Source organism: Schistocerca piceifrons, chromosome 6 (assembly GCF_021461385.2).
Source record: "Schistocerca piceifrons isolate TAMUIC-IGC-003096 chromosome 6, iqSchPice1.1, whole genome shotgun sequence".
Lineage (NCBI taxonomy): Eukaryota > Metazoa > Arthropoda > Insecta > Orthoptera > Acrididae > Schistocerca > Schistocerca piceifrons.
In genome coordinates this window covers 274,000,713-274,019,480 of record NC_060143.1, presented here as the reverse complement: position 1 = coordinate 274,019,480, position 18,768 = coordinate 274,000,713, and the positions used below count along the sequence as shown (strand labels likewise).

At 47.2% G+C, this 18,768-nt stretch overlaps 1 protein-coding gene across 1 annotated transcript in view; it reads right to left on the bottom strand.

The window, feature by feature from the left end:
- LOC124803270 (protein dachsous) overlaps nt 1-18,768 on the bottom strand; it is a 334,804-nt gene that overhangs the window by 64,856 nt on the left and 251,180 nt on the right. Inside the window, exons 17-18 of the mRNA XM_047264453.1 lie at nt 6,440-6,688; nt 4,437-4,725 (exon numbers count right to left, since the gene is read on the bottom strand). Coding sequence (XP_047120409.1) covers nt 4,437-4,725; nt 6,440-6,688 — 538 coding nt within the window. The remainder of the gene's footprint in view (nt 1-4,436; nt 4,726-6,439; nt 6,689-18,768) is intronic.

Below are 18,768 nucleotides of genomic sequence, written 5' to 3'. Positions count from 1 at the left end.
GCGCCGTTCGCGGATCTTAAATCAAAAATGTTGAAAAGGCGCGCGCGATAAGGGCGACATCGAAGGGGAGGGCAACTGGCACAGCGCGGCTCGCGCGCTAACCGCAGATACCATCTGCGGCAGGCAGGCGCCGCGCCGGGCCGCACAAAGCGAGTGCGCCGCTCAGCCGGTTTCGTCACCCCAGCCGGGAGGCGGCGCGAGTAGTCCGCTGAGGGTAGCTCTGCGCGGCCTATCAGCGGCCTGTCGTCCTCGTCCGAAGAAAACTCTTCACCGTCTGAGCGTACCGCCAGGTTCCGCGAGTCTTTGCCAGCTGGGAAGTACTGGAGACAGAACGCGAGTCGCGCTTCTAGATGAAGAGATGTAGTGGCTCGTTTTCTTCTTGTCGTCCCGTAATGGGGATGCCGGAACATCCGATCGAGATCTTCGCAAAGCGAAGGGCTCCAGGTTTCAAGCCAAAGGGAGCAGTATAGCTAACAGCTAGGTGACGGGAAGGTTTGGACAGTGCTAGCCTATGCGGAACGTCGAGCAGTGTTTCCATTTCGTGACTCAGGACTGCGCAACCCCGACCAGTGTCGAGATATTTTGGTCCTAACCAGCTGTGTCAACCTGTCGACGTCCGTCTGCTACGGGATCCCAAAGTCACGCCATTAGCTCAAATATTATAACGTTCCTGGAGAGAAACAAGGTTCTCTTACAGAATCAGCACAGACACCACTAACGTGAAACACAGCTTGCTTTATTCAAACAAGGCGTCCTGCAAACAATAGAAGCAGGGGAACAGGTAGAACCCGACTTCCAATTTTTCCACATCGTCAACTACCAACCAACATGCGACATGCGGAGTATCTTCGTAAATACGAGGGTCACTCCAAAAGGAATGCACACTATTTTTTTTAATTTATCTTTTATTCTACATGTTTGAAAGTTTTGCAGTGTGTAGATACATCCTTCAGGAACAATATTTTCATTTCTCCACATTATTTCCATCCCTCTCAACTGCCTTACGCTATCTTGGAACCAGCGCCTGTATACCCGCACGGTAAAATTCTGGACCAACCTGCTGGAGCCACTGTTTGGCAGCGTGCACAAGGGAGTCATCATCTTCAAACCTTGTTCCACGAAGAGAGTCTTTCAGTTTCCCAAAGAGACGATAGTCACATGGAGCCAGGTCAGGACTGTAAGGCGGGTGTTTCAGTGTTGTCCATCCGAGTTTTGTGATCGCTTCCGTGGTTTTTTGACTAACATGTGGCCGTGCATTGTCGTGCAACAACAAAAAAACTTCCTGCTTTTGCCGATGTGGTCGAACACGACTCAATCGAGATTGAAGTTTCTTCAGTATCGTCACGTATCCATCAGAATTTGTGGTGCTTCCACTTGGCATGATGTCCACAAGCAAGAGTCCTTCGGAATCGAAAAACACCGTAGCCATAACTTTTCCAGCAAAAGGTGTGGCTTTGAATTTTTTTTTCTTGGGTGAATTTGCATGATGCCACTCCATTGACTGCCTCTTCGTCTCTGGTGAAAGATGATGGAGCCATGTTTGTTCACCTGTCACAATTCTTCCAAGAAATTCATGTCCACTGTTCTCGTAATGTTCGAACCGTTTTTCTTGTTTCTTTGTGAGTCACTGTCAAGATCCTGGAAACCAACGTGGCACAAACCTTTTTTAACGCCAACACTTTCAGTATTCTGCAAACATTTACTTCCCCTATCCCAACGTAGCGTGACAATTCGTTCACTGTGATGCGTCTGTCAGAAGTCACCAATTCGTTAACTCTCTGCATACTGTCTGTAGTGTATACAGTACGAGGTCTGCCGCTGCGAAGACAATCCTCAACATTGCCGTGCCCGCATTCATCACGTAACCTGCTTGCCCACCGACTAACTATACTGAGATAGACAGCAGAATCTCCATACACCTTTTTCAACCTCTTGTGGATGTTTCCCACTGTCTTGTTTTCACAGAACAGGAATTCTATGACAGCACGTTGCTTCTGACGAACGTCAAGTGTAGCAGCCACCTTGAAGCCATGCTGTGGCGGCGCCACTCACGGTAACAGGTTGAACTAGGTTTGAAAACAAGCGGGAAGAATGTACCTACACACCGTAAAACTTTCACATATGCAGAATGAAAACTGTATTTTTATGGAAATAGTGTGCATTTCTTTTGGAGTGACCCTCGTATGTGTATGTGTTAACCTACTAGATGCTAGCACATTGTACTGCACGGCGAATGTTCCGCATAAACGAAAGTAGCATCAGGTCCGTCTCACTATTAACATACGACTAACACTGCCGGGAAAAAAGGGCAAAACACAATCGAACAAGTTCGAGGACGAAGGGTAAAGCGGACAGTAAAAAAAAGAAAAAAGAAAAAAAAGTAAGTTAATGGAACAAGTTTGTTACCAAACAAGATAGGCAATGCGTATCTTCGATGCTGCTCTGTTGTACACTTGTTTGGAGTGCAATTCTGGTACAAAGACAAACGTGCGTGAGAAGTCTTTATTTAACTATTCTGTTACGAGTCACTGGAGACCGTATGTCCCTTACATCAAAATACCGTACTAAGAAAATACCCACCAACAACGTCCGAAATTTTGTCGGCGCAGTTCAGGTTAACCTTGTACAGCGATTTGACGCGACCTAAAGGCCGATAACTTTTTATTCGGTGATATCGCCGCGAGATCATCGTTTATACAGGGTGTTACAAAAAGGTACGGCCTAACTTTCAGGAATCATTCCTCACACACAAATAAAGAAAAGATGTTATGTCGACTTGTGTCCGGAAACGCTTAATTTCCATGTTAGAGCTCATTTTAGTTTCGTCAGTATGTACTGTACTTCCTCGATTCACCGCCAGTTGGCCCAATTGAAGGAAGGTAATGTTGACTTCGGTGCTTGTGTTGACATGCGACTCATTGCTGTACAGTACTAGCATCAAGCACATCAGTACGTAGCATCAACAGGTTAGTGTTCATCACGAACGTGGTTTTGCAGTCAGTGTAATGTTTACAAATGCGGAGTTGGCAGATGCCCATTTGATGTATGGATTAGCACGGGGCAATAGCCGTGGCGCGGTACGTTTGTATCGAGACAGATTTCCAGAACGAAGGTGTCCCAACAGGAAGACGTTCGAAGCAATTGATCGGCGTCTTAGGGAGCACGGAACATTCCAGCCTATGACTCACGACTGGGGAAGACCTAGATCGACGAAGACACCTGCAATGGACGAGGCAATTCTTCGTGCAGTTGACGATAACCCTAATATCAGCGTCAGAGAAGTTGCTGCTGTACGAGGTAACGTTGACCACGTCACTGTATGGAGAGCGCTACGGGAGAACCAGTTGTTTCCGTACCATGTACAGCGTGTGCAGGCACTATCAGCAGCTGATTGGCCTCCACGGGTACACTTCTGCGAATGGTTCATCCAACAATGTGTCAATCCTCATTTCAGTGCAAATGTTCTCTTTACGGATGAGGTTTCATTCCAACGTGATCAAATTGTAAATTTTCTCAATCAACATGTGTGGGCTGACGAGAATCCGCACGCAATTGTGCAATCACGTCATCAACACAGATTTTCTGTGAACGTTTGGGCAGGCATTGTCGGTGATGTCTCGATTAGGCCCCATGTTCTTCCACCTACGCTCAATGGAGGACGTTATCATGATTTCATACTCTACCTGTGCTGCGTGCCTTTACAAGTACGACACAAGATGTGGTTCATGCACGATGGAGCTCCTGCACATTTCAGTCGAAGTGTTCGTACGCTTCTCAACAACAGATTCGGTGACCGATGGATTGGTAGAGGCGGACAAATTCCGTGGCCTCCACGCTCTCCTGACCTCAACCCTCTTGATTTTCATTTATGGGGGCATTTGAAAGCTCTTGTCTACGCAACTCCGGTACCAAATGTAGAGACTCTTCGTGCTCGTATTGTGGACAGCTGTGATACAATAAGCCATTCTACAGGGCTGCATCAGCGCATTAGGGATTCCATGCGACGGAGGGTGGATGCGTGTATCCTCGCCAACGGAGGACATTTTGAACATTTCCTGTAACAAAGTGTTTGAACTCACGCTGGTACGTTCTGTTGCTGTGTGTTTCCATTCCATGATTAATGTGATTTGAAGAGAAGTAATAAAATGAGCTCTAACATGGAAAGTAAGCGATTCCGGACACATGTCCACATAACATATTTTCTTTCTTTCTGTGTGAGGAATGTTTCCTGAAAGTTTGGCCGTAACTTTTTGTAATACCCTGTATAGCGTAGAAGACGTTTCGTATAGCTTCAAAAATGTGTTATCGGAATGCCAAAACAGTGTAACTCATTAGAAGGGGAGCGACTACAACAAATTCCAAGGCACAGTCACTGTGAACAGTGTGTCAGCACACGACGCGGCTGGGAGAGACTCAGAGTGGGACGTGAGACTCACCTGGACGACCTCGGTGCCGGGGGCGGCGTTCTCGACGACGGAGGCGTAGTAGGAGGCGTTGTGGAAGCGCAGGCTGGGCGGCTCGGCGGCGGCGGCGGCGGCGGCGCCGTGGGCGTCGGCGACGCGCACCTCGACGAGCCCGGCGCTGGAGCGCGGCGGGTTGCCCTTGTCGCGCACCAGCACGTGCAGCTGGAGCAGGCGCCCCGCGTCGCCCGCCAGGCTGTCGGCCGCCGTCACCACGCCCGTGTTGGGGTTCACGCGGAACTTGGCCGGCGGCGCGCCCGCGAACCTGCGCACGACACAGCACACACTCACACACTGCACGGCCTGCTCCGTCTAATCCTGCGCCACCTGCTTCGGTATACTGCACACATAAAACCTGTTTTGTGTCGGAATCTGTCCTTTCTTAAGCCTCTGTAACTTCATACCAGGATACGACTTAGACTAATGTATACTCTCAATTGTCAAAACAAACAGTAGTATAACATTTCCAGTGCTACGGCACCTGTATGGCCACGTTCCGAAAGCCAATAAATAAAAGCAGAAAAAGACAAAAAAAGGCCTGCTCCGTGTCCACTGGATCTTTCGTGTACACAAAAACGAGCTTGTCACACGAAAATATTCACTACATCTACAACACTAGCAAATCCCACTCCTTATTTAAACCCAGACATCAACTAGTTATCTGTTTGTTTCATCCTCATCAACAAAAACTCCACACTATGTCCGTGTAAAAACAATGCTGGAACCAACGCAACTTATCTGGTTTCATCCGTAACGAAAACATTCCTTAAGAACTACGGATATCCTTGAGAAGCAGAACCGTGACAAAGCTATTCTACCTGCCGCGCGACATAAATTAGACAGGCAAATGCCCTCACGCTTGATATGGAAGGTAATAATTCCACTCCCACAGAAAAAGGCGCTGATAGGTGTGAGTGTAATTAATAAGTTATGGTTGCAAAATACTGATAAGAATTATTTACAGGAGGATGGAAAAGCTGGTGGATGCTGACCCCTGGGAAGATTTCGTTCCGGAGAAATGTAGGAACATCCGAGGCAATACTGGTCCTACGATTTACCTTACAAGATAGGTCAGAGGAAGGCAAAACCGCGTTCAGAGCACTTATAAACTCACAGAAAGCTTTTGACAATGTCGACTGCCATAATTTCTTTGAAATTCTGAAGGCAGCAGAGGTATAATACAGGGAGCGAGAGGTTATTTATAAATTGTACAGGAACAAGAAGGCATGAAAAGGATATAGTTGTTGAGAAGGCAGTGAGTCAGGGATGCAGCCTGCCCTCGATGTTATTCAGTGTATACACTGATCATCGAAAAATTCGGAGCCAGAATTATATTTCAGGGACAAGAAATAGAAATTTGAGCTGTGGCGATGGCATTGTAATTCTGTAAAAGATAGAAAAGGATTAGAAGAGTAGTTGAACGGTATGGAGAGCGTCTTAAGAGGACGATATTAAAAGAAATAAAACGCGAAACAAGGTTAACGAAATGTAGTCGAATTAAATCGGGCGATGCTGAGAGAATTAGGATAGGATATGAGATAATAAATACAGTAGATGAGTGTTGCTATTTGGGTAGTAACGTACCCCAGTTCTGCAAGTTTCTCGTGTTCATGAAGTGGAACAGGACGTAGGGAAAAATATAGACACCGACGAAATCCCAGAATCAAACAGGTTGACAGTTGTACTTTCGTACCTACTGTACAACGAGGCTGTGCAGTGCAAGTCGGTTCTGCAGGTTTCTCACAACCATGTAGTCTAATGAGACGTAAAGCATGATGTGGAGAGTGATGATCCCAAAATCAAGCAGGCTGTAGGTAATACTTTTTGTATCAACAGTACGAAGTTGTACAGTCGGAGTTGACTCTGCACACTCCTCACAACAATACAGTCCAACGGTACGCAGGAGAAAATACTGACAGTGAGGGTTTGCCAGTTGGCTCTCCACGCAATCTTAACAGTGCACAGTACACGGTACGTACCCGAAGACGACCTCTCCGTTGGCCCCGGCGTCGGCGTCCTCTGCGGTGAGGCGCACCACGACGTGGCCGGGCTGCGTGTAGGCGGGCACCACGGCCGTGAAGGGGTGGCTGGTGAAGGTGGGCGCGTTGTCGTTCACGTCGCTCACCGATACCGTGACGGGCACGCGCGTGGAGCGCGCGTCGTAGCGGCCGCCGTCGGTGGCCACCACTTGGAAGGTGTACGAGCGCTGCCGCTCGTAGTCGAACAACCTGCGGCACCCCACACACACCCGACTCACACTGTGTCCCGTGGCGTCGCCTCCACTGCCGCCTGCCGAGCCGCTGTGCACAAGTGGCGAAACCAGCAGGGGGCTGCCCACTCGCGACACAGCTTCTCAGCTGAGTAGTTGTAACGTAACAGGATTTCGAGATCTTTTGTACATCATTTATTTTAGGAAGGGCAAGCATTAAAATAATAAAGTAGTGATTCTGTGTTTTTGGGAGCTAGTAGGTAGTACGAATTCATTCAGAATGGAAGTACGTGTGTGACGCTGTTGTGAAGATACGAGAACAGTTACCGAATGAATTAAGAGGAGCTCTGCTAGGAACGTAACGGGCCAGCATAGCCCATATGCAAGTGCAGTAGAGACTTTGAAAGAATTTAAATGTGAATCTCTGAAAGACAGGGACATTGTGCTCCGGAGATCCTTTGCGATAAATTTAGGCCGGCCGGAGTGGGCGTGCGGTTCTAGGCGCTACAGTCTGGAACCGAACGACCGCTACGGTCCCAGGTTCGAATCCTGCCTTGGGCATGGATGTGTGTGATGTCCTTAGGTTAGTTAGGTTTAAGTAGTTCTAAGTTCTAGGGAGCTGATGACCTGAGATGTTAAGTCCCATAGTGCTCAGAGCCATTTGAAGCCATAGTTATGTCGCATAGTGCTCAGAGCCATTTGAACCATTTGATAAATTTAGAGAATCGGTATTCGAAGAAAATCACTTACCAATTCTGCTATTTCCGTCGTAGGAATGGCGAGAGTGAAAGCGATTACAGAGCATATCAAATGGCTCTGAGCACTATTGGACTTAACTTCTGAGGTCATCAGTCCCCTAGAACTTGGAACTACTTAAACCTAACTAACCTAAGGACATCACACACATCCATGCCCGAGGCAGGATTCGAACCTGCGACCGTAGCGGTCGCGCGGTTCCAGACTGTAGCGCCTAGAACCGCTCGTACAGAGCATATCGAGGCATACAGATTCTCATACCTCAGTATGCGAATGGAGTAAGATGCAAATCGCTTACGTTCCTATTAAGTACCCTCCACCATATATTTTAGAGTGACTTGCAGAGTATATAAAGAGGACGAACAAAACAAGGATTCAACAAGAGCTCTCGTCTGATTACAAAGACATATGCGTTAGTTCACGTTCAGTATCATACTCACAGCCAAGTAATGCCCGAGCTACAAATAACAAACACCTGACAGTGAGGACTGTTTCGTTACTTAGTCTGAGCTGGGAGGAAGTACAATAATCGTGCATAATGCACCTTCTCTTTATGGGGTGACCTTCTGGCGCCGGTGTAGAAATCCAGTCCATCAGTTAGTTTAGACGATTTTCAAATGTTCCATTCCAATGTGTCCGCCCCAGTAGCAGAGCGCTGAGCGTCTTCCGCCCCCTCCCTCTCGCTCTGTCCCTCGCGCTCTCTCTTTCTCTCTCTCTCTCTCTCTCTCTCTCTCTCAGTGTGGAGGAACCAATTCCCAGTACTGACGCGGATTTTACTTCATGGGGGGGGGGGGGGGGGGGGGCTGGAACAAAGTTCTCTTAGGCACGTGAGAGGATACTTAAGTGGGAAGCAGCGGCTCCAAGGGCCGGCATTCTGACAACAGCTGCGAGAGCCGTGAGTTGGCCCCAGTGCCCCTCCGTATCACATCTAAACGACGCCGTTTGGCAGAGAATGATATGGCGAGCGGTCAGCATCGCCTGATCCGCTGGTCTTGATCGCGGAAATCTTAATTACAGTGAAAGGTACTCAAAGGTTAGGCCAATTAATTCAAAATGAGAGGCTGGTAAATAAAGCAGTAGTGGAAGGTCGGACAGTGTCGCGGCAGCGGATTGTATCTGATAACAGCTCTAGTGCTAAGTGGGGTACCTAAAGCGCCGCTCTAGTGAGAATTATGGACGAACGCGATTTAGAATCAAAACAACTGTGCGTGTCATCTACTTCTAATGACTTTTCCGGTGCACGAACTTAACAGAGGACTGTTGTGTTTTGTTTGCGGGTGAGTAATATTATAATTTTATTCCGTTTTTACATCCAATATTCTCGATATTGTAGGTTGTGACAATGTAATAAATTATAACAATGGTGACGTTAAACTACACAGAGGTGCAATCAGGTTCTATCGGAAAAACACATATAATTTTTGCTCTTTTAACCTTTAAGAAGCAGATATGGAGAAGTCACGACATAAATGGAATGAAAACAACATAGAGGAAGTAGTAGAAAAAGTCACATTTCTCCAAATAACAATCGGGGGAGCAAGTGAGAAATATACCGTTCCAAGAAATACTAGGCATGTGAGAACATCCACTACAGGAAAGAACGTCTTACGACCAATGCAGCCTACGAAAAAGACTGGATTAATCCCAAATTTGTGAGGGTTGGGTTCATGACAATTGCGCCCAAACACATCTGAACAGTCTTAACTATCCGTGTTACAAATGTTTTACTAAAGGCTACAGTTATATTTTGATTTAGGCGTATTCTGTTCAAAACTAATTAAATAACTTCATCAAGAATTTCACTTATTTTTTTCAACTTCCCCCTACGTGGAAACTTAGTACTAACATATATAAGTTATACTTACTTCAGTATTTAATTGGCTTACTTCAGTATCAGTAGTTATTTACGGTCCAATTAAAACTTTTCCTAAAAAGAATGATTTGTTACGTATAGCAATTTCATGTACGATACAGCCCACCAAAAATTTAAATGACCAAAATGCAACGGATGAAAAAATACAGAAACACCAAACGGCATATATTCTTGCGACACAGAGTTTTATAATTCTAACAAGAATGAGAAGAATGTTGAAATACTATCTTCAGAAAAAATTATAATTCTTTCCTACCCGATCTATTACCCACAAAAAATCATAATGAAAATTCGCCGAAAGTGAGTCTACGTTGCTCAATGGCACCGCTGCTAGGTAACAAAACTACAAGTAAAGAAGACAACTATATAAATAAATGAAAATAAGGAAAACATCTGGAGGAGTAAGGTGTCTGAAGTTTAATGTTCACAGACGAACGTAAACATATTTCAGAGAAGGGAGTGGTAGAATTTTTCTTATTTTCTCATCCGACGTACCGGCTGTATTTTAAGGAAAGGCAAGAAAGTATAGGATGGAACGTTGACTCAAATCTTGTTTCGCGGGTTTCACGGCACATCCACGAATCGAGTCAGAACGGCAGCGGAAACAGCACACTGCGAGGAGTCGTCAGTGAGAACTGCGCTCAGTACCTTTAATCGCAGGCCCCCTGTCGGCCACCGACAGCGGAGAGCGGGCGCCCGCGAGTGCTGTGAAGAGAGAGCGGCGGGCGGAATGCGCTCGCGGCCGCCAGCTGAGCCGAGCCGGGGTGACAGCGGCGGCGCGCCGGGCACTGCACTGCACTGGCCGGGACGTTTACGAGCGCCGGTGTGCGCGCCGCTCGTAAATTTCGCGGCGCGAGGAAGTGATTCACTGCCGACCGCAACCCGGCACGCATTTACGCAGGAGGATGCACCGTCTTAACTCGCGACTGCTTTACTTTTTCCCTTGTCACGCATCTTTCGCTCAGCGGCGCGAAGCTAACGCGCCGCAATGATAATAAAATCAATGTAGCGCACAGCGGCAGACAACCTAGCGCCGGTGCTGCAACTAAAGAGGAGAAGCGCGATTCGCTTCAGTTGGCCTCCCCCTCTATCCAGTGCATCCTGAGGAGGGGATGAAGACGGCACCCATTCGTCAGGAAACTACGACAATTACGACAGTACAAGTGTCGGTCAAGGTGTGTTAGGTTACATATCTTCTCATGACTGGTCCCGTGTGCTAGTCCCGTTCACTGTTGTGTTCGCCAGGGACAGTTCTACATCTACATCTACATCCATACTCCGCAAGCCACCTGACGATGTGTGGCGGAGGGTACCTTGAGTACCTCTATCGGTTTCCCTACTATTCCAGTCTCGCTTTGTTCGTGGAAAGAAAGACTGTCGGTATGCCTCTGTGTGGGTTCTAATCTCTCTCATTTTATCCTCACGGTCTCTTCGCTAGATATACGTACGAGGGAGCAATACACTGCTTGACTCCTCGGTGAAGGTATGTTCTCGAAACTTCAACAAAAGCCCGTACCGAGCTACGGAGCGTCTCTCCTGCAAAGTCTTCCAGTGGAGTTTATCTGCCATGTCAGTAACGCTTTCGCGATCACTAAATGATCCTGTAACGAAGCGCGCTGCTCTTCGTTGGATCTTCTCTATCTCTTCTATCAACCCTATCTGGTACGGATCCCACACTGCTGAGCAATATTCAAGCAGTGGGCGAACAAGTGTACTGTAACCTACTTCCTTTATTTTCGGACTGCGTTTCCTTAAGATTCTTCCTATGAATCTCAGTCTGGCATCTGCTTTACCGACGATCAACTTTATATGATCATTCCATTTTAAATCACTCCTAATGCCTACTCCTAGATAAATTATGGAATTAACTGCTTCCAGTTGCTGACCTGCTATATTGTAGCTAAATGATAAAGGATCTTTCTTTCTGTGTATTCGCAGCATATTACACTTGTCTACATTGAGATGCAATTGCCATTCCCTGCACCATGCGTCAATTCGTTGCAGATCCTCCTGCATTTCAGTACAATTTTCCATTGTTACAACCTCTCGATATACCACAGCATCATCCGCAAAAAGCCTCAGTGAACTTCCGATGTTATCCACAAGGTCATTTATGTATATTCTGAATAGCAACGGTCCTACGACAGTCCCTTGCGGCACACCTGAAATCACTCTTACTTCGGAAGACTACTCTCCATTGAGAATGACATGCTGCGTTCTGTTATCTAGGAACTCTTCAATCCAATCACACAATTGGTCTGACAGTCCATATGCTCTTACTTTGTTCGTTAAAAGTTGCACGGGAAGAGGAATTTTGTTCGACCTTAAGATGACTGGCCAAGTTGTTCTAATCCTCCTAAATGGCTGCTGGCATAGCCGACTAGGCCTCTTTCGAATAATTTTCCCGTGACGTCTAGTGTTTCGCACATCCTTTGTGGCGAAACTTCTTACGTTCATGGCAGGAAGCACAATCTTACAGAATTGCTACAAATGAGAGCAGGAAATGACCAATTGAATTTCTTCTGTTCCGCTCCGTCCGCAACTCGTGGTCTTGCGGTAGCGTTCTCGTTTCCCGCGCACGGTGTCTCGGGTTAGATTCCCGGCGGGGTCAGGGATTTTCCCTACCTCCAGATGACTGGGTATTGTTGTGTCGCCGTCATCATCATCATTATCATTCATCCCCATTACGGTCGGAGGAAGGCAATGGCAAACCACTTCCTCTAGGATCTTGTCTAGTATGGCGGTGCGGGCCTCCCGCATCGTCCCCTACGCTCCTCGGAGAATGGGACCTCATCACTATTCCGCTCCCGTTCCTGAAGGCCTAAAAGTTTTTATTTTATGGAGCGGTTTGGAGCTCACGAAATCAAGTAGTCGGCCGGCAGGCCTCTTGAGGTGGAGAATTGTGTCTTCGGAAGTCGAGAGGAGGTGATCTTTCGCAGTCAAACAAGAGATTTGTTGAAGTACAGAAAATGGAGAGATTCCGTAAGTGCCTTCCCGTACGCGGGCGTGATTCCTAGTCGAACCGTTGCGGCTTTCTATGGGAGTGTTGGCGCCCAGTGAGTGTGCCCTCTGCGGTGGAGGTGTGTTTTCATAATCGAATGCAGAGGTCGGGAGAAGGTGATTCTTCGTGATCGGCAGAGTTATGTCTGGTAGTGCGGAAGACTGAGGGATTCTAAAAGTGCTTTCCCACGCGCTGGCGTATATTTCGGGTGGAGCCACTCCGGTTTCCTAGGCGATTGTTGGCGTTCAGCGTGTGTGCACGCGCTCAGTAGGTATACCACGCAAATTAGGATGTGGTCCCGGGTAGTAAACCGGTCAGCGATATTTAGTTATCCGGTCGGCGGTGTTTACTGAACGAGGTGGACTCCGCGAGGTTTTCACTGAAGCCACTAAATAATATTCGTTCCCATGGAAATTTGATTGCAACGTTTTTGTGTCTCTCTTGACCTTCTGTTTTTGTACTGTATTCCAGTTTTGTTGTTGTGAATATTACAGGCTGCAGTTGCTAGTAGGCACAAAGCAGTCGGATATCGGAATCTTTCTGTAAGTGGTTGGGTTGCTAAACGCTCTTTAATTGCTGACTGGATACTGAGTTTAACCGTGCCTTGCGGTGGAAAGCGAGGCTGGCGATCCTTATTTCGACTGATTTCATACGCCTGTAGCAGTGCAGAGAACTAATCCGGCTCCGTCCATAAACGTTTACGATCAGACTGCGGAGCAGTTGGTCAGGTAATTTGTATCGCGCGCCGAAGGTCGCCAAGAGAGTGTAAACTCTGCCCGTGGCCGCAAAGATGAATTTGCGCGGCGCAACGGAAGCTTACCCGCTGAGTTAAGGGTAAAACAGAAATAACTGCTACAGTCTGAAGAACTCATGAAATAAAACGAAATATGAAACGACTGATAAGATTGGCATCTAGCTGTTTCCGAAAATTCATGATTTTTGCTGAAGTTGTTCCCTAAGGATACATTCTCCCTCGAGAGAACTAGGGTATAGAAAAGCTAAATTTGTCTTTATATCGATAGCCCTAGAATTGGATTCTGCGCCGTACTAGCTTTAAAAAGGTACGAGATTTTAGTGCGGTCTACGTGTGTGAGACAAGCAGCAGCTTTTTCTCTTATTGTTATTTCTAGACTCACGGTACTGGAGCGCGAATCAAAGAAATATCAACGAAACAAGGACCTAAAATATGAATACTGTGCGTTACTTTGTCAAACAAGTAGCTTGGAGGATGTGAGAAATGTGTCGTAGTCAACTAAAGCTCCGAGTGCATTCTTCGGTGTATGGTATCGGTTATTGTGAGTTCGCAGCTTTTGGTACTCCACGCTCTAGTCAGAATTTTGAAGTACTGCTACCTTCCTTTACTTCTCCTCCTTTACGCAAATCTTCTTCTTTGAAATTAGACTTAATGTCAAATAAAGCAAACTGGGCCAACTGTCCCGCAGTACGTGCTTCATAACAAACATGGACGCAACTCCGCGATCTTTGCGTTCCGTGGTTAGATGTAAACAGTTCGGCTTGCTGAGCTTTTCAAGTTGGAAAATAGTAACTGAGTCTTTATAGTCTCTTAGGATGTCGGAAGAGTCATATGAAGTTGGCACCCGACTTTCGAGAGATATAGATTTTTCACAGTTCTTGGTAGATATGCTATAGTTCTAGAATTCACTGTACAAAATTTGAATAATTCCGCAGAATTTCGAGAAAAAATTATCGTCACAATTTTGAATAGCTCCAGAAGAGTTCTACGTAAAACCGTAAGTAAATAGAATGCTGCTATCACCGATGACGTAAAATTCTTCCAAGCCGAGGAGACGTTTCAGTTCTGGTAGAGTGTGCATTTTTATGTGTGTTATGGTTCAGTTACACTTGAGCGACAACTGCAGAGGAGCACTGACTGAACGAACATAATCGCACAGTTCATTCGAGCGTATGTTTCTCAGAGACGTGTTCTTTGTTATCCGATTGTTACGGACTTCCTGCCTTAAGGGCATGTCATCCAAATATTCGCCCTTTCTTTTAATAGAGTTTCATGATGTTCTTCTGTTTGATAAATGTTCTGGAGCTAGTGTGTGGTCATGATGGTCTTGCAAAGCTGAAAATAAGTTTTCGCTGCCTCTGATAAATAAATTAAAAGAGCACCGCTAATTCCTGTCGCAAAATCTCCGCAGTACTTCAGATTCTAGAACGCTACACACTGAAAATAGTACGTTACCGTGACCATTAAAAACGCTGCAAAATCTACCTCTGCTACAATATTATTTTGAATGGTTAATTTAAATTAGACAACGAAACACTAAGTAACCGTTGCGCGGATGGCCAACCAGTTAGGAGTCGGGCAGTTCTCCTACCTGAGGACAAAGTTTTCCGAGTTCAGAAGTGGTTTCCTTTGTTTTGTATGTAATTTGAGTCCCTCATTACTGCAAGTTGTCTCGTAAAATAATATCTGCACAAAAAATATCTTTAGTTTTTCTATGGAACTGTTGGGGAGATATTCAGAATTATGATCATAATTTTTATTGGCAAATAAATTTTATACAAGATTAAAATCTTCCCGAGTACTTTTGTTTTCTTCGCGAAATTGTGGAGAACTATTCAAAATTTGAAGAGAGAACTCTAGAACCATACCACGTCCATAAAAAAAACTCTGAACAACACGTATATTTTTCGAAACTCGTGTGCGTACTTCACCAGACTTGTCTCGAGCCTTAGGAGATGGACACTAAGACACAGAAAGATGCCTTAGGCAACGGTCTACCATCGACATAATAAGACTCACCAAGAGTGCAAATAAGGACTGTGAGAACACTGTAAGATTAAACAAGAAAAACTAACCACAGTGTTTCCGGTGACGAAAGCCATTATTCGACGCACTGTCGTCGTAGTAGCGCGATATAATACATCTTGCTCGCATCGGCGGTGGCTGCGCGTCAGAGATACTGCGGAATCCGGCGTGTCCCTGATAGTTTCGAGTACTCGCCGGAGCCACACACAAGTGACTGCGCCGATGTCAGATAACGTTTCAAGGTGGAGGCAACCGAGTCAGTAGGAAAATGGCATTCTGGCGCGGTGTGTCTGCAATGTTAGACAGCGGCGCATCGGCGATGCAGCGATTATGCTGATAAAACAAGCGATGGGGGAGCCGGCCGGCCGGTTAATGGTGGCACTTGGCCGCCGTCTCGCGAGTAGCGCGCGTAAAAAGAGCAGCAGCGATAGGGGCGGGCGGCCGGCAGGGGCCAAGTGTGACGCCGCCTAACAAGTGTCTGCCGTATTGAGGGGGGAGGGCTTTCGGCTGAGTAACGAGCCGCGGGCGGGGTGGGGTGGAGTGGGGGAGGCGAACTCTGACCCCAGCCGCCAGCGGCTCCGCGAGATGGCGGGCCGCGATGGCGGGGGCGGGGGCAGCGGCGGCGGAGGCAGATAGGACGCGAGATAGCCGCTTGTCAGCGCCCGGACGCCGCCTGTCCGTCAAGGCGCGCCGTGGGCCGCATACGTGCGGCCGCGGCGCCGGCAAAAACTGTTTACTCTAGTTGGAACTGGCGCTGGCGCAGTCGGCCCGACTGAATCGGATTAAGAGAGACGCGACCGAGCGCTCGCTGCGGCTACCGCCCGGCTGCCGGTAGACGGTTTTGACGCCCGCCTGTGGCGTACCGGCGTCCGATCGGGCTGTCGCCGCACCTGCCAGCCGCCGGTCCTGGGAAAGCGCGCCGGGCTCGGCGTGACGGCGACTCAGGTGCCTCGGCAGTGACGTGGCAGGCAGGGAGGCGGTGCGTGGCGTCTCGTCGACGGAGATGTTACTCGTGGCGGGACACTGACTCGGCTCCAGCAGCTGGGCGTGGCCAGGCCGGACGAACCACTCTAGCGTTTGTACGATCTAAGTGATGCAACAACGGATGCCTATCAGATACGAGTGTGACCCATTCTGTTGTAGTTCATTCTGTCAAAGTGATCTGTCCGTTTTGTACTACATAACGTTTCGCAAACATCCCTCCGATTTCTCGAGACTACATGAATGGTGATAGAAACTCAGCTCATTTCGTATTATTGATAAATACGAGAGAGGGTGGCACGGAAGTGACACGCGAGTTGGGGCGGCAATCATTAAAACAAGGGCTATTTTCGTTACTGCAGGATATTTTCACGAAATTTCAATCACAAACTTTCTCCACCGAATGGGAAAATATTTTGTTGGTGCCCACTACATCGGGAGAAATAGCAGTTGTAATGTAATAACAGGAATCAGAGTTAGCACGGAACGTTTTAAGTGTTGCGTATTTCCCGCGCTCGCTATTAGAGGGTGGAACGGTAGAGAGATTACTTGAAAGTGGTTCGATGAACCCTCTGGTAAGAACTTAATTATTAATTACAGAGTAGCGATGTAGATGTGTCATGAAACGACATGCGAGTGAACAAGCTACCTAGCTGCACCTGGAAGACCACTGCCAGCAACCAAATGAACTGGCGACTTACAACTAACGAATTACAATACTACACCACTTCTTATCACTTCTGCTTTTTGTTCTACTTTTTCAATACAGTCACACACTTACGTGATGCTCCGAACTGCTTTATGTATCACACATCGAACAACACGTTTAGCTGATGTGCATGAAGGGCATCATTGACAGGTATAAATTAGAGTAAATTGCACCATATTGTTTCTTAGCGGTGTATGTTAAGAGCTGTCCAACCTTTAGATATCCACACCAAATCAAAGTCGTTCGGCAAGCACCAGGTAACAAGGGAACTGCATAATACGGAGCTAGGCTGCAGTAGCTGTGGTCTTGAGTTCGACTCCTCATACACAACACTGCCGCCGGTTTGCAATCTAGTTCGTGAATATGTTGAGAAACAGATTCTAAAACGCTATGAAACTATCTGTTTGTGAAACCGAAAAGAAGCTGTACAAGGGGCACTAACCTAGGTCTACTGTCCACTGGCTGCCTAAAACTGCAACCGCGACTGAAATAGGAGAAGAGAATTAGTTTCCAGTGATGTGTTTGTTCCTTATCTGAAAGCGCGACAAAATGCCAGCAGAGCTGGCGGTTATGTTGACACGGGGTACTGTAGACGTGACGCAGAAAGGGCTCTGCAGGGATCACGGAAACCCCATCTCTCGCCTTCGTGAGGCAAGCTCCCGGCAGACGCGACACAAAAGGAGGATGCGCGCCTCTGAATGACGCCGGTGTAAAAGTAAAATGAGCGCCTAATTGTTCATTGTCAATATGCAGCCGGCGTACAATGAGCATTGTCCGAGGGCGCGCCCGCCGCCCACGCCACCAGCAACAGGGGAGCGACCCCTTGCTTCCTCCTGCCATCTTCCTGCCGGGGTGTCCGCGGTCTGACGGAAGGAGTCACATCACTCTGGCTGTCCTAAAAGCAGAGTGGCTTCCGTCTTGCGGTCGTCCTTTACAGGCCGAGTTCTAAGCGACGGTGCGAAATTGCACTATTGAGAAAGCGATGTACGTACAGCAGGTGTATGTATGTCTCGCGATACATAATGTAAAGGGACGTTAGGAAAGTCAACAAGACGTTGGTCTTCACGTCGACAATGTAGATCGAGATGTGGTTACATGGCGAGCCATACCAGAAGAATGCTGCCCATATGTCAAAGACTGCCAGCGTAGGTCGTTGCTGTGCAGAATGGGGAAGCAGACCTACACAGGACACCAGTGGCAGCCTATGCAGTGTATGGTAGAGTTTCTCAGTCACTGCACAGCTCCAGCTCCGGCTAGTGCAGGAGTGAGCCCGTCGGTAGCAGGGAAGCGTTTCATTGTACATGCGACACAGCCGAACACTTCCTGCAAGAGGGGTGAGTCGCGCGTGGGCTACATTCGGACATCTGCAGCCATCTGCGTAGAGGAAACCCGAGATCTGTTTTAAATGGTAGCGAGTCGAACTGCTCTGTTACTGAAAAATTCTGCCAACATCCACACGAGTTACCAAGCTGCAATGCTTGAGAAATAAATGGCTTTCCCCAAAGCTTCCTTCAGAACGGAACCTGTCCGTTGCAGAAAACTGGACTGAGAAATTATACGGCGCATCTGTAGTAATTGGTTCCACCATCAATTAAATTTAAGCACAGTGCTTTTTTAACAATGTAGATCAACGAAAATATTTGTCCTTTTCACGTGCTTGAACTTATAAAGTTAAGAGATGCTGGATTATTCCATATGGCAGATTGTAACGAGTTGTTGTAAACATGAGAAATTGTCAGATGGCTCCGACGGTAAGTATCAGGCTATAATTCCAGAAGTCGGAGGTTGAATTCTAAGAAGGAATTTTCCCGCCACCTAACACTTCTCTGGTCTCTGGCAATGATACGAGTAAGAGCGTGTGTGAATGATGCCTAGCTGCCTATTCCACGTTGTAATGTAGGTCGACTATACCGTATTTTGCGGATTATAAGAGGCTACTAACTATAAGACGCACCTTAATTTTTGAGCAATTTCTTAAGAAAATAAATTTTTTACCATTT